General features: G+C 39.0%; 1 protein-coding gene across 19 annotated transcripts in view; it reads left to right on the forward strand.

Annotated features, from left to right (window-relative positions):
• The window catches only part of CAST (calpastatin), a 109,210-nt gene that overhangs the window by 88,185 nt on the left and 8,330 nt on the right, over positions 1-12,695 (forward strand). For 16 of the 19 annotated variants that reach the window (XM_027605322.2, XM_027605323.2, XM_027605327.2 and 13 more), the window contains 8 exons: positions 846-896; positions 1,067-1,138; positions 5,625-5,723; positions 7,347-7,454; positions 8,749-8,838; positions 10,073-10,117; positions 10,513-10,605; positions 11,856-11,927. In XM_027605322.2, the coding sequence (XP_027461123.1) occupies positions 846-896; positions 1,067-1,138; positions 5,625-5,723; positions 7,347-7,454; positions 8,749-8,838; positions 10,073-10,117; positions 10,513-10,605; positions 11,856-11,927 (630 nt within the window). The remainder of the gene's footprint in view (positions 1-845; positions 897-1,066; positions 1,139-5,624; positions 5,724-7,346; positions 7,455-8,748; positions 8,839-10,072; positions 10,118-10,512; positions 10,606-11,855; positions 11,928-12,695) is intronic. The other 3 variants (XM_027605324.2, XM_027605326.2, XM_027605332.2) reach the window with 1 other exon arrangement.

The following is a 12,695-nucleotide window of genomic DNA, read 5'->3' on the forward strand; positions in this document are numbered from 1 at the left end:
CGTTATCTTCATAAGATGCTGCTACTTACATAACATTAAAAAAAATCACTAAAAAAAAGATGCTGCTACTTAAGAGCATATTCAACTAAATGCACATATATTCTTATGTATTTATGTACAACTACACATCTCTAGGCTTGCGCTGAGTTATTTGTGTGTATGTGGATAAGTGGGATTTACCATTCATTTATAAATTTTCCTTTACTAAACAGCTTCAGATGTTTTCACGTCTTTGTCCTATTTCTCAGAAGTAGCACTTAGAGTCATCTCAGACTTGGCATCATGTGAGCCATAAGGATGAGCTCAGATGATAGGCAAGAATTTTGTCTATCCTACTTTCTGTAATATTCTCAGTGCTTACTACAGGGTGTTGCACAGAATGAGTGCATAGTAGTTGAATGTCTTGCCTATGAAATTAACCAGATTTCAGCAACTTTGGCAAAGCCCATCCCCCAAGCAGGTGAGGGGTGCATCCCTGTGCTCCCAGTGTGTCCTGTGAGCGCCCTGACCCGGTACCTCGCATCACACTACTTCAGCTACTCACCTGGGTTTCTGCTGCACTAGGGTGTGGGCTTCTGATGTCACAAGCTGTGCAGTTTGTTTTGTAGTCCCCATGCCTGGGGAATGCCTGATACATGTGAGCTGTTGGTCTACATGAACTAATTAGAGCATATTCCCTGGTGAGAGAATCTTTTTCCTGAAATGATGAATCTGATTTATAACGTACAACATTGGGTATAACCTGTAGACGCCTTACAGTGTTTACAAGGGTTCGTACTTGGCATCAGTCCCCCAGGATAAATCAAGTGACATGAATCTGTGCTGTGTTTTTCTCTCCCAAATAGGATAAAGATGGAAAACCACTCTTGACAAAAGTGTCCAAGGAATCGCTTCCAGTAAGCAAAGCCCATTTTCTCTAAGTGTATCTTTCTCACTTGGCCCTGATTGTTAATTCTGGAAGGGCATGGCTTTCTTTTTAATAAGCTGATCAGCCATAAATAGTGACATCCTTTGAAGAGGAAACAGATGAGGGGGCATTTGTTGATACATTTCTTGGTTTTTACAGCCCATGAGTGAAGACTTCCTTCTTGATGCTTTGTCTAAGGACTTCGCTGGTTCCCCAAACTCTGCATCTCTTGTAAGTCTGAAACTCCTGGTTTTATTTCCTTACTTGCAGGGTGGCAGAAATAAATGGAAACACTTAAATTACATTTAAAGTGACTTAGAATCTGACTTTGGAGCTGAGGAAACAGTCACAGAATTAAAGGCCTTCAACCCATTGTGGCCATGAGATGTGTGTCCTATCATGAAATAGTGTTCCAGCACAGTGGATATTTGCAAGTGTAACTAATTGAACCAATGAGCATGTATTCTTTATCAAGTATACTTAGGAAAAGAGAATTTACAACAGAATTTACCCAAAAGTACATCTCAAGTAACTTTACCTGTTGATATTTCTAGTTTATCATCTTCCATAATTGCCTCCTAGGGAAACTTAGCTCTGTGTAGAACAGATAGTTCCTCAGAGGGAATTTTGTTACTAGAAATTTCAGGAAATGTTGGGTAATTGTAAGCAGGTTGCTCTACTATAGGATTTTTAGAGCTTATTTATATGCAAACGTATTGTAAGTCTGTTGGAGTGCCCAAACTTGTATAATTCCAGATCGTTTTTTTGTGGGATCTGGGTTATCTATTTACAAAGTTCTTATGTGGACAGTGGCATAGACAGTATATCAGTCGAGAAACAAAATGAGCAGCAACTAGGAGAAATAATGATTCCTTGGAGTTGCTCATTTTTGGACTTCATGAAGCAATAAACCCTTCAAAGAGGGGATTACTAACCAGTGCATGGTCCTCACTGGACCCCTATGAAAGTACGATGCCCAGGCAGTACGTACGAGTCACCCCATTCCATGACCTTCCCCTTTTCCTCCTCCATACAAACAGATTACAGTACAGAGAAACTCCCGAGTCCTGATTTAAGGGAGAATATAAAGTGAGCAGTATGCCCAGGAATGTGGAATCATATCGTTAGAGTGATGCAAAACAACAGATTGGGGGGGGGGGGGCATGCCTTAATCACCTTCCTCATACTGTCTGTATTATTATGATATTATGTTAGGGCTTTTCTTTTAGAAATTCAAAGAAAATGTAACTGTGAATTTATACCCACCCAAGAAGATGTATAGCAGTGAAATGACTAGAGATAAAATAACCAACCATTTAAAAAAATATATATATATAATCTTAGAAAATTAGTCTAGCAAAGGGAAAAATTTATTAGTGTGAACAAAGTAGAAATAACCAATTACGGTAAGTTAAGAGGTCAAAGTAGGAAACTATTGGGGGAAAGTCCCAAGAACTTTGGAGGAAAAGTATCATATTCTGACTCATAATTAATGTTCAAATATAAAGGAGTGCTTGCTGTGCCTTCCATGTTTTTTGATCACAATAAAATAGAAATTCTATTTAAAAAGAGAAATTTAGGGGTGCCTGAGTGGCTCAGCCAGATAAGCGTCTGCTTTCTGCTCAGGTACTGATCTCAGGGTCCTGGGATCCAGACCCATGTTAGGCTCCCCGCTCAGCTGGGAGCCTGCTTCTCCCTCTCCCTCTGCTGCTCCCCTGCTTGAAAAAAATAAAAAGAGAAAGTTAAAAAACATTCTACTACTATCACTAAAATCAAGAAGTAAATTCTGAAGAGACTATTTTAAAAAATCAAGTATAAGACATTTGCAAATCAAAATCTTTGATAAGTAGGCAAATAAGTATTCATGAGATACAATATCATAAATACCTTCATCAATAATGAAGGAAAAGAGAAATCTGATTAACCAAATGTTTATTGGATTTTGAATTTCAAACTTAAGCTATTATAAAGCTATTATTATAAATAAGTAATTATTTTACATTTAAATAAGCTATTATAAAGTAACCACCCAAAAGAAAGTAGCAGTCAAGTATAGTAGGAGATGAAAATCGCAGCCTGAGACCTAACTGGCCCATGGTTGCTTGATTTGAAATAACTAAAATTTGATAAGATACCAACAACTGTAAAAGAGAAAAAGTCTTACAAATAAAATTTGATTAGATTTTTAAATGAGAACATAAATGAAAGAATCAACAGTTATTAACATTTTATAAAACATTGGCAGAAATAATAGCAATCTTACCAATAAAACTTAATTTTAGTAATTTTTTAAAAGGTTTTATTTATTTTCTGGGGGGCGGCGGTGGCTGGCAGAGGGGGAAATAGGCTCCCTGCCCAGCAAGGAGCCTGATAGGGCACTCAATTCCAGGACCCTGGGATCATGATCTGAGTGGAAGGCAGATGCTTAACAGATTGAGCCACCCAGGTGTCCCCAAAACTTAATTTTTTAAAATGAGATCTAAGAAGTACAAGATAGCAACTAAATTTTACAAACAACTATGTGCAGTATTTTTTTAAAGAAAATATAAAACACACAATTCATAACACCTAAGCAAAAGAAAAACAAGAGATTAGAACTGTTTTCAAACTTTGCTTCCAAGAGAAGTTTAAAATTGACTCTTAAATGTTGAACATCAGATAGTCCTGTGTGACATAAATATGTTCTCAAAAACATGGCCTACATAGTTGCTTCTACAAGTAATGATGGTCTTAATCTTAAAACTCAATTAATATAGCATTATTAACTAAAGTCACTCAAATCTGTAGATGTATAATTTTTAACAAACAGAATATAGAATTATTAAAGTAATTATTTACCACTGTCAGAAATTCAAGATTTATTTAATATCAGGGAAATCCATATAGCATAGTAGTGTATCAGAGAAGAACAATCAGTTATGTCGATATAAAAGATGTATTTCAAATTTCACATGCCTTTATATTTTAAATAAAAACCTCTAAAAAGTAGATAATCCCTTAATGTATTAAAGAGTATATTTAACTTCAAGAATCAAATATTCAGAATTAAGCTAGAGGCATTTCCTTTAGAAAAAAAGTATAAGAAGTTGATTTTATTGTCATTTCTGTTTAGTGGTGTATGAAAAATCAATAACAACACATGAAAAAGAAATGACAAGTATGAAAAAGGAACATTTGTGCATTTGTAGATATCCCTAGTTGTAGATACAACATTTGTAGATACCATTGTGCATGCTGTGTACATCAGTAACAGATTGGAAAATAGTATGAGACGTCAGACATTAAAGAAAAGAGCAGCAGATGAACAGAAAAATGAGAACGTGAAGAAATTAAAACATCTAAGATAGTTTGACTCTGTGTCTTAAAAGAATCACGACAAATCTCTACAGTCGTTTTATAAGTCAGTTTTTTAACTTAAAATAGCACTTCATATAACTCAATAAAATTATTCTAAAATATGTTTGAAAAGCTAAAGCAAATGTATAAAAACATGAAAAACTGAAAAGCATTTTTCAAAAGCATTTTTCAGTATTTTTAGGAAAGATGACCTCAAATATAGGGATTGATTTATATGATAATGATAAATTCAATTCTGATTCAGAATGCAAAGCTATAGATCAATGGGAAAAAATTGAGAAATGAACATAAAAGATTTAGTATATTTTTTAAAGGAAAATAAATCATTATTTCAGAAAGATTCTGGAATAATATACTATTTAACATTAAGAAAAAATAACACTGAAATCACACAACATATACCAGGTATAAAGCAACACTGGGACATCATTATACACCTTGTATCAGAATTAAAAATATGTAACAAATTTCTAATTGAGGCAAGGGAGGCCACAGAAAGCAAGCATGCTCGTTCATTGCTTTCCACAGTATGAATTTCTATCAACTCTGGAGAGGCAGGGCAATTTGTCAGGATAGAGCCAGCTCAATAAAAAGAACCACTGTTAGAACTTACACAGAGCAACTAATTATAAAGAAGAAAGCTGAAAACTGCGAACAACCTAAATGTACACCAAAAAATGTGTAAACAGACCATGCAACTCTCATTAGATTTCTGAACATTTGGAATAATAAATATCAATAGGAATTAAGAGATGGTGTAACCTGCAACTATGGAGGAGGAAGTAGAATCAAAATTGCCTTTAAGATTTGTGTTACTTTGCATCCATTTGGATGAAGAGAATAAATAGTAATAAAGCTGTATTAAAAATTTTATTTAAGGGGCTCCGGGCTGGCTCAGTCGGTGGAGCCTGTGACTCTTGATCTTGGTTTGTGAGTTCAGGCCCCATGTTGGGTGTAAAGATTCCTTAAAATCTTTTTTTTTTTTTTTTTAAGATTCCTTAAAGTCTTAAAAAAAATGCAATGTATTTAGGGATACCTGGGTGGCTCAGTCAGTTAAGCATCTGCCTTTGGCTCAGGTCATGATCCCGGGGTCCTGGGATCGAGCCCCGCATCAGGCTCCCTGCTAGCCGGAAGCCTGCTTCTCCCTCTCCCACTCCCCCTGCTTGTGCGCTCTGTCTCTCTCCTCTGATAAATAAAATCTTTAAAAAAATGTATTTATGTGATGGCATTGCAGGCATAGTTCTGTATATATCACTGACATGTATATATGAAGTGTAATATATTGTGTATATATTTGTGTGTGTGTGTATATATATATAATTTTTTTCTTTTTTTTTCTTTTTTTTTTTTTTTACAAAAGAAATTTGAAGACGCTAACCTTCCTGCTGTCATCTCTGAAGTGGTCTCCCAAACCCCAGCTCCCACCACGCACTCTGCCGGCCCACCACCTGACACTGTGGTAAGCAGCATCTTAGAAATAGGTTTTTACAGTAACAACAAGAAGAAAGAAAGTAGGGCCCTTGCCTTAACAGTAAATGAAAATACATAAAATCGTTAGGAAGATAAAGCCCCTTCTGTTTTAGAAGAGAGAAGACTGGCGATTTTGGGAGATGGCAGAGTATCTGAAGTAATTAAATGAAACAATGTTTATGAAGTATTTTACACATAGTCCAGGAGCTTAATATTACTGTTGCTTTATTAGAATTGAAAGAGCAGGAGTATGCATTGTGTATATATTTGAATTATTAGATTTGATGAATTCTTTAGCTTTCCTGATTATTTTCTCCTCCTCTATGTTTTTCCTGACACATGCTATAAATACTCTGCATTATTGAACCTCAAGTTTATTTTATGGAATTGCTCAGTGTTTGAGCTCCTTCTCCCAGAAATTCAAATATGTCATGTTAGAGCAGTTTTCCTCCCATTCATACCAGGAAAACTTTGTCATTTTCATGGTAGCAATACAAAAACCTCAGCATCAATACTGTTTTAATTATTTACATGTTCTGAGGCAGTTCTGTGGGACCAAAGCTTTTCCAGACTTCCTTGATTAATTTTCTGTGCAGTACCAAATTATACATTATTGAGGCGAGGAGACCACACCACATCAAAGAGATTGCCCTAAACCAGATCCCCATCTCCTTTGGATGAGAACAAGTACCTCATTTGCTAGATGGAGATGAAGTAGCTTTAGTGAAGTCAGCTATGCTTCCTTTCCTTTTGATGTAGCATCAAAGCTTGCTGCTTAGTGCTGTAGTCTGAGATTCTGAACGAATTTGCATCCTGTTGGGTCAGCCTCAGGATCATCTGAAAATATCCAGAGGCCCAAATGGCTCAGCCATGGTTAGCTCCACCATTAACAGCTCTAATCCTGGGCTCCAACGAAGCTCTTAAAACCAGTAAAATGCCGCGCGCGCGCGTGTGTGTGTGTCCATCCCCCCACAATGACGAAAGTGCCTGTGCACAGGAAGAATCATTAATGAGCCGGGCTGCTGTTTACCCTTTAGTCCTTACAACTCACGTGAGGGCTCTGCCCTGGCTGAGGGGCGTGGTGAACATGTGCAATCCAAAGCCTGTATGCCTTTCACAGGTGTGTTTTAGGATGACACCTTTCCCATCTCGTTTCCCATCATAAAGTCTAGTTTCAGTTAATATTTTGTGTGAAGCCATCACTCAGACTCTTTGTAAATCTTTACTTAAATGAGTAAATGTGGGAATCAGAAAATAAGCTACCATAATTCATGTGTTTTCTTTCCTGAGCCCTCAGACTGTCACCAGGAGTGTTGCACACGCTGAATGCCTAGGAAGATGCATTTTCCAACAAAGCAGGCCAGGAACTCCCTAATTTTTGGAGCCTCTTGTTTTTTTTAGGAGAGAGAGGCATCAGGGGGTAGGGTGGGGTAGACAGGCCCATGGCAGTGTGGATAGGGAAAGATTAGGGGAAGGAGCGCCACCCAAGGGCCTGCCCACCTCCCAGGTGAAAATCTCATGAGTTTATGGAAGTCTTAGTGGCCGTGTCAGGGCCACATTCTAAGAGGACCTGATTTGGCTAACCAGTGACTAATTCAGATTGACTTTTTAGCAGAGTGACAACAAAGAACTAGACGATGCGTTGGATCAACTTTCTGACAGTCTAGGACAAAGGCAGCCTGATCCAGATGACAACAAACCAATAGAGGATAAGGTCAAGGTAAAAAAAGTATATAAGTTAAATCTAAGGTTTTCATAGCGTAGAGTATCCTACTGTGCACATAAAAGGAAAAAAAATCCACTTCTGACTTTGGAGTTTTAGTGAACAGTTGGGTAACTTAAGTCTCATTTTTTTCCTTCTCTGTAGTCTGTTGAATTTTTTGCCTCAGTGAGGACTATGCTGGGTCACACGCTCAGGCGGATGTCCTATTTGTGAGACCAGACTTAGTTATGATGGAAAAGTACAGCTCTGCTTTACTTTCATTCGTTTCCCACATTAACTTTTCTTGGTTTTATCTGGCAGTAAGCATCTATCATATATATGACCCACAGATACGTGCATTTTTTAGGGTGACATATTCTGTGCATGTAGGGGCAGAGGTCCCCTATTTGTCAGATTTCCCTAGGAGACTCCTGAGCCGTCATAACTCTGCGTGCAAACCCCTAAATGAAGCATTGGGCCAGGAGTCAGCACTGAGCAGAAGCGTGTCTGCAAGGCAAACACTGTTAGCTCTACACACCTTCTAGAACATCAGTAAGTGCTTATTCATGCTAACAGTATCCAGTAAGTGTACTACATGATCCGTTTAGCTTGGAAGTGACCAGCCAGATCCATGTCCCAGGGCATTTCAAAGGATCCTTAGGTCTTCATTCTCCCACTGTTATAGGACCATTGATGTGAACTTGACCTGTATTTGAAAAATGAAATAATGATGCAGAAAAATGAAGCCTTTTCCCCCCTGCCCCCCCAGGGGGAGGGTGGGGAGTGAATGTCACCGAATCTGTGACAGACGTGCCCCCATGAGGTGAGGATGCAGGGGTGAAGCTGCCGCTTCCCCAGCAGCAAATGCTTCCTCCCCCACAACTCAAGCAGTCAGCACACTCATTCGGGTTGGCTGTGTGGGCTGGTCCTTCAGCGTTGCTCTGAAACATCAAGGTTGTAAATAGTTCCTCTCTCAAAATCAAAGTACAGTGACTTACCTTATTTAAAAAGTGAAACTGACATAAAGACAAAAGATAGTTTATACACTTGGTTTTTCTCTCCGTGGTTTCTAAGGATAAATATTTCATCATTTATCTTAAAATACAGGTAGAAATCCACACGTGTGGATTGACGTATAGAAGCACCTAGATTCACTTTTTTTCATCAAGTCATTGTCTGTTGACAATGTTTTGTTTTGTTGTTACTTAGAAAATAAAGAGACTGTTTATCTTGGGGAAGTAGAATAAATGTTGACTGCTGCGTTTTAGAAAGTACTAAGTGAAGGAGCAAATATTCTGTCCCATGTTTACAGGAAAGAGCTAAAGCCAAACACAGAGACAAGCTGGGAGAAAGAGATGATACCATCCCCCCTGAATACAGACACCTCTTGGATAATGGGGAGGTAAGTGAAGGCAGATGTAGGTTGGATATATAGCACAAAGCTGTTTACATTCGAATCTCCCTTGCAAGGAACAGGAGGTGCACTTTTCACAGCATAAAAATGTCACATAAAGGAGTGCTTTTAATGTCTCTCCTGAGCAGCTTGTCTAGGATTCTGCTGAATATTTATTCGAGCCAGTATCGTTTGATGTTCCTACCCTGGGCGCTGTGGTGTACACTGAATTGAATAGTGTTCAGTCAGTCACTGGTGCTTAAGATTCCAGGGCATGTGCACAGATGCATTCTCTTTGCAAGAAAAGGCTATAAAAAATGGTAGTTGTACTCCTGCCTAAAGCAGACAAAGGAGCTTGTACTGGACTAATTCATAAATAAATAAATAAGGCCCCTTTGCAACTTGGGCTCTTCCTTTATTCCTCTGTACCACCGGCAGCACTATTCCGAGTAAAGACAGGCAAAACCATATTCCCCGTCCCAAGTCCTCTTGCTAGATCTAAATATACTGTCAGGTCTTCGGCTGTTTGTCTCTAAATGAAACCAGTTTTCCTTAGGTCAGCTGGGCCTGTACCCTTCCCTTTCGGCTCCTCGTTGCAAGTCAGTGAGCTGAGAAATAACCCTTTCTGGGCCTGTTGAGTGAGAAACAAGGAAGCCTAAATTAGATCCTTCCCATTCTGTACTGATTCATTGGGTGGGGTTGAGGACTCTGATTGGAAGTGTTTTCTTCAGTGTCTCTTAGAGAAATCAATTCTCCTTGCTTGCATTCTCTATTCCTGAAGATACCATTTCTGCATCCTGCTAGAAGCCTCCCTGCCTTGATAGTGCTGTCTGACCCTGCTTGTATTCCATGGGAAAGGTATTATTTAATGTCCTTGCCTGTGTAGATGGGTAAAGTCCCTGCTGAGTTATACTTGTAATCCTGAAAAAAAGAAAAACATGTGCCATTCCAACCCCTCAAAGCCTTCCAACATATAAGCTCTTATAAATAAGACAGAAAAACACAAGTTACTTTTTGTAATATTCTAACTCAAATTTTAACACATGATGGCAGGAAGTTCCTAAATAATTGTTTCCTTCACTTTCATGACCAGACTCTTGAGGTTTATCACTTCCTGCACATCTCTGCTCCATTGATTCTCAGGCAAGGCATTAAACCATAGACAATTGTACAATTACTGACTACACCGAGGGAAACCTTTACAAAGATCTATGTTTAACTAATAACCTACCTTGTTTTTAAGGGCAAACCAGCAAAGCCACCTGCAAAGAAACCCAAGGACTCAAAGGTAAATACCATAGCAGCATGTTCCCATAAACAAAGGTTTTTTTCGTTCTAGCTGAACTTTATTTTGCTTTTTAGAAATCTGAAATTTATCGAATGGCTGCCCTGTGCTTGGTACAATGTGAAGATGAGTGGCTGTGTGTGATTTCTCTGTTAGCCCTCACAAGAGCACATTTAGACTCGTTTTTCAGATTGAATAACTGAGGCTTAGAATACTAAGCAAACTTGTGTAAAAGGGAAGAAAGTAAAGCTGTAAGGATTTTCGTGTTTTAATTTAGGAAAAGAATGTCAGCAAGGTTTCCTCATTAATACCTTATTTTCAGTGATGTGGAAAAATGTCCCTTACAGTATTTTTGCCTCATGCTCCTTCACTGATGGTTATTTCTCTTAATATCTCAGAAACCTGAAGATGACAAAGACCCCATTGATGCCCTGTCAGGCGATTTTGACAGCTGTCCTGCACCCACAGGAGCCTCAGAGAACACAGCAGAGGTGCTATACTTCTTAATATGGACTTTGTGTGTCTGCATAGAGCTGTAGGCTGCAGAACGAATTCAGTGATGCCATAAAGAACTTGAAAAAATCCATAATTATACTACCCAACATTATTGGGCATATTTAGCTTTTTCCATATGTTTTACATAGTTGTGTGTGTGTATGTATATTCAATACTTTATATGTAATATAATTTATATATTACATAACATATATAATTATATATACTTAAACATTAAATATATATATAGGATACATATATATGGTCCATTATTTCAGGTAATATGCATGTGTAAGTTTAAGTTCATATCTAATACAATACTTATTTCATAAGTGTTTTTCATGTCGCTGTATAACCTCCCAAAGCCATCATGTTTGATGGCCACTCTCTTGGCATTGGACCCTAATGGTTTGTCTCTGCTCATTTAAAATGAGAGCAGGCCCCACCCACATGGCGCCTTCTCCTGGCTGTTGCCCCCTGGGGTTTCCTCTCCTTTCTGCCAGTGCCCAGCTGGCTGATTCCACCCCCCCCCCCCCGCCCCGCACCCCAGGTCAAGGGCGCCCCCTGGCCTCTGGGCCCCACTTGGCCTGTGTTATACCAGTGCGCTGTGCAGCTGTGCTCAGCGGTAGCAGGTGCTCAGAACATATGATTAAAGGTGAATGGAAAACTAGGGGTACAACAGGTATGCGGCCTTGAAGCTATAGCCATGCCCTTAATGCAGATCATGTAGAAAAGTGAATTGAGTGCCCTTGAAAGTCATTTTCAGAACAATACTGCAGATCTGTTTGCTGTTGTTTTGCTCTTATTAAACACCTCCCCCAATCACTGAATTGTCAGTCCTCTCCTTGTTGGGTGATTTAATTTCTAGACTACTTCAGCATCCTTTTTCTTGCTCCTGGATAAATAATGCCTTTTTGGTGAACGGGACTTTGTGTGAGACTTGCCTGCAGCTCTCTGTGATGAGTTTCTATCGTTAAATTTGTTGTCCATAACACTGAAAATGAGTATCCCATTCTTGCTTTGTTGGCACATAAAAACTGGTACCGATAGAAACAAACACTGTTTTGATGAGAATTCCTCATGAAAATTGGCAGAACATCAGTGTGACCCACACTTTCCTCTGTATTTTTAATCCTTTTTACATTCTACCTTAACCACTTCTGTGTATATTCAAAGTTTTCCATTATTTGATTACACTCGATGGGCTGATGATAACAGTAGCCTCATTACGTTTCCTTTGCTTTAGGACAAAGTCAAGAGAACTGCTCCCAGCACCAAAGCAGCCAAGAATGGAGGTAAAGCAAAGGAGTCCGCCAAGGTAAACAGCCCTAAATATTACTACAAAGTAGCAATTACATGGTGTAGCATTTATGCTTTTAACCATTTGGTTTCTAACTGGAATCTAGTCAGAATATCCCAGAGCATATCTTGCTTAAGAAATTGAAGTTTTAGAGACTTAGAAAAGCATGTGGGACTTTAGAAATCTAAATGATCATTCTTAACGCAATTCAAATTTCTTGCATTTCCCCCCTCTGTCTCACAGACTCTGGATGAGCCCACTCTAATTTTACGGTCCACAGTGCCCACCGAGCTGTCTGTGCTAGCCCACAATCAATGTAGCCCCCCCTCAATCCCACTTTCTTCGGACTCTCCTCCAGCTACACCCCCTTGTGTGCAGCTACCTTTGCCTTCAACTTCAAAGAGAAAGTGGAGGCCACCCTGCACAAAATCCCGAAGGTCGCCTACCCACCTCCCTACTGACAACCTTCTCTCCTGCTTGCCCCAATGTGGCCCTTCTCTCTGAGGGGTCAATAATCCACTCTCTCCAGTCTGTTCATCTTGATTCTTTGTCCTTGTATTATAAACAATTCCAGTTCTTTCACCACTGTAAAAGCAGTTCTCCAGTTATAAGCCTACAGCCCAATTCCTTCAGTACTTTGACCTCCCTCAGACATCTAGGACTCCTGCTTCCTCTGCTTGAGCCCTACCTACAACCAGTGATGACTTACTGGTTGCTAGTTCATTGGTCCTTATCCGTTTACTTGATCTCTCAGTAGTAGGCTTTGGGGCATTAAGAGTTGATAAT

This window comes from Zalophus californianus, chromosome 5 (genome assembly GCF_009762305.2).
Source record: "Zalophus californianus isolate mZalCal1 chromosome 5, mZalCal1.pri.v2, whole genome shotgun sequence".
In the NCBI taxonomy this organism is placed as follows: domain Eukaryota; kingdom Metazoa; phylum Chordata; class Mammalia; order Carnivora; family Otariidae; genus Zalophus; species Zalophus californianus.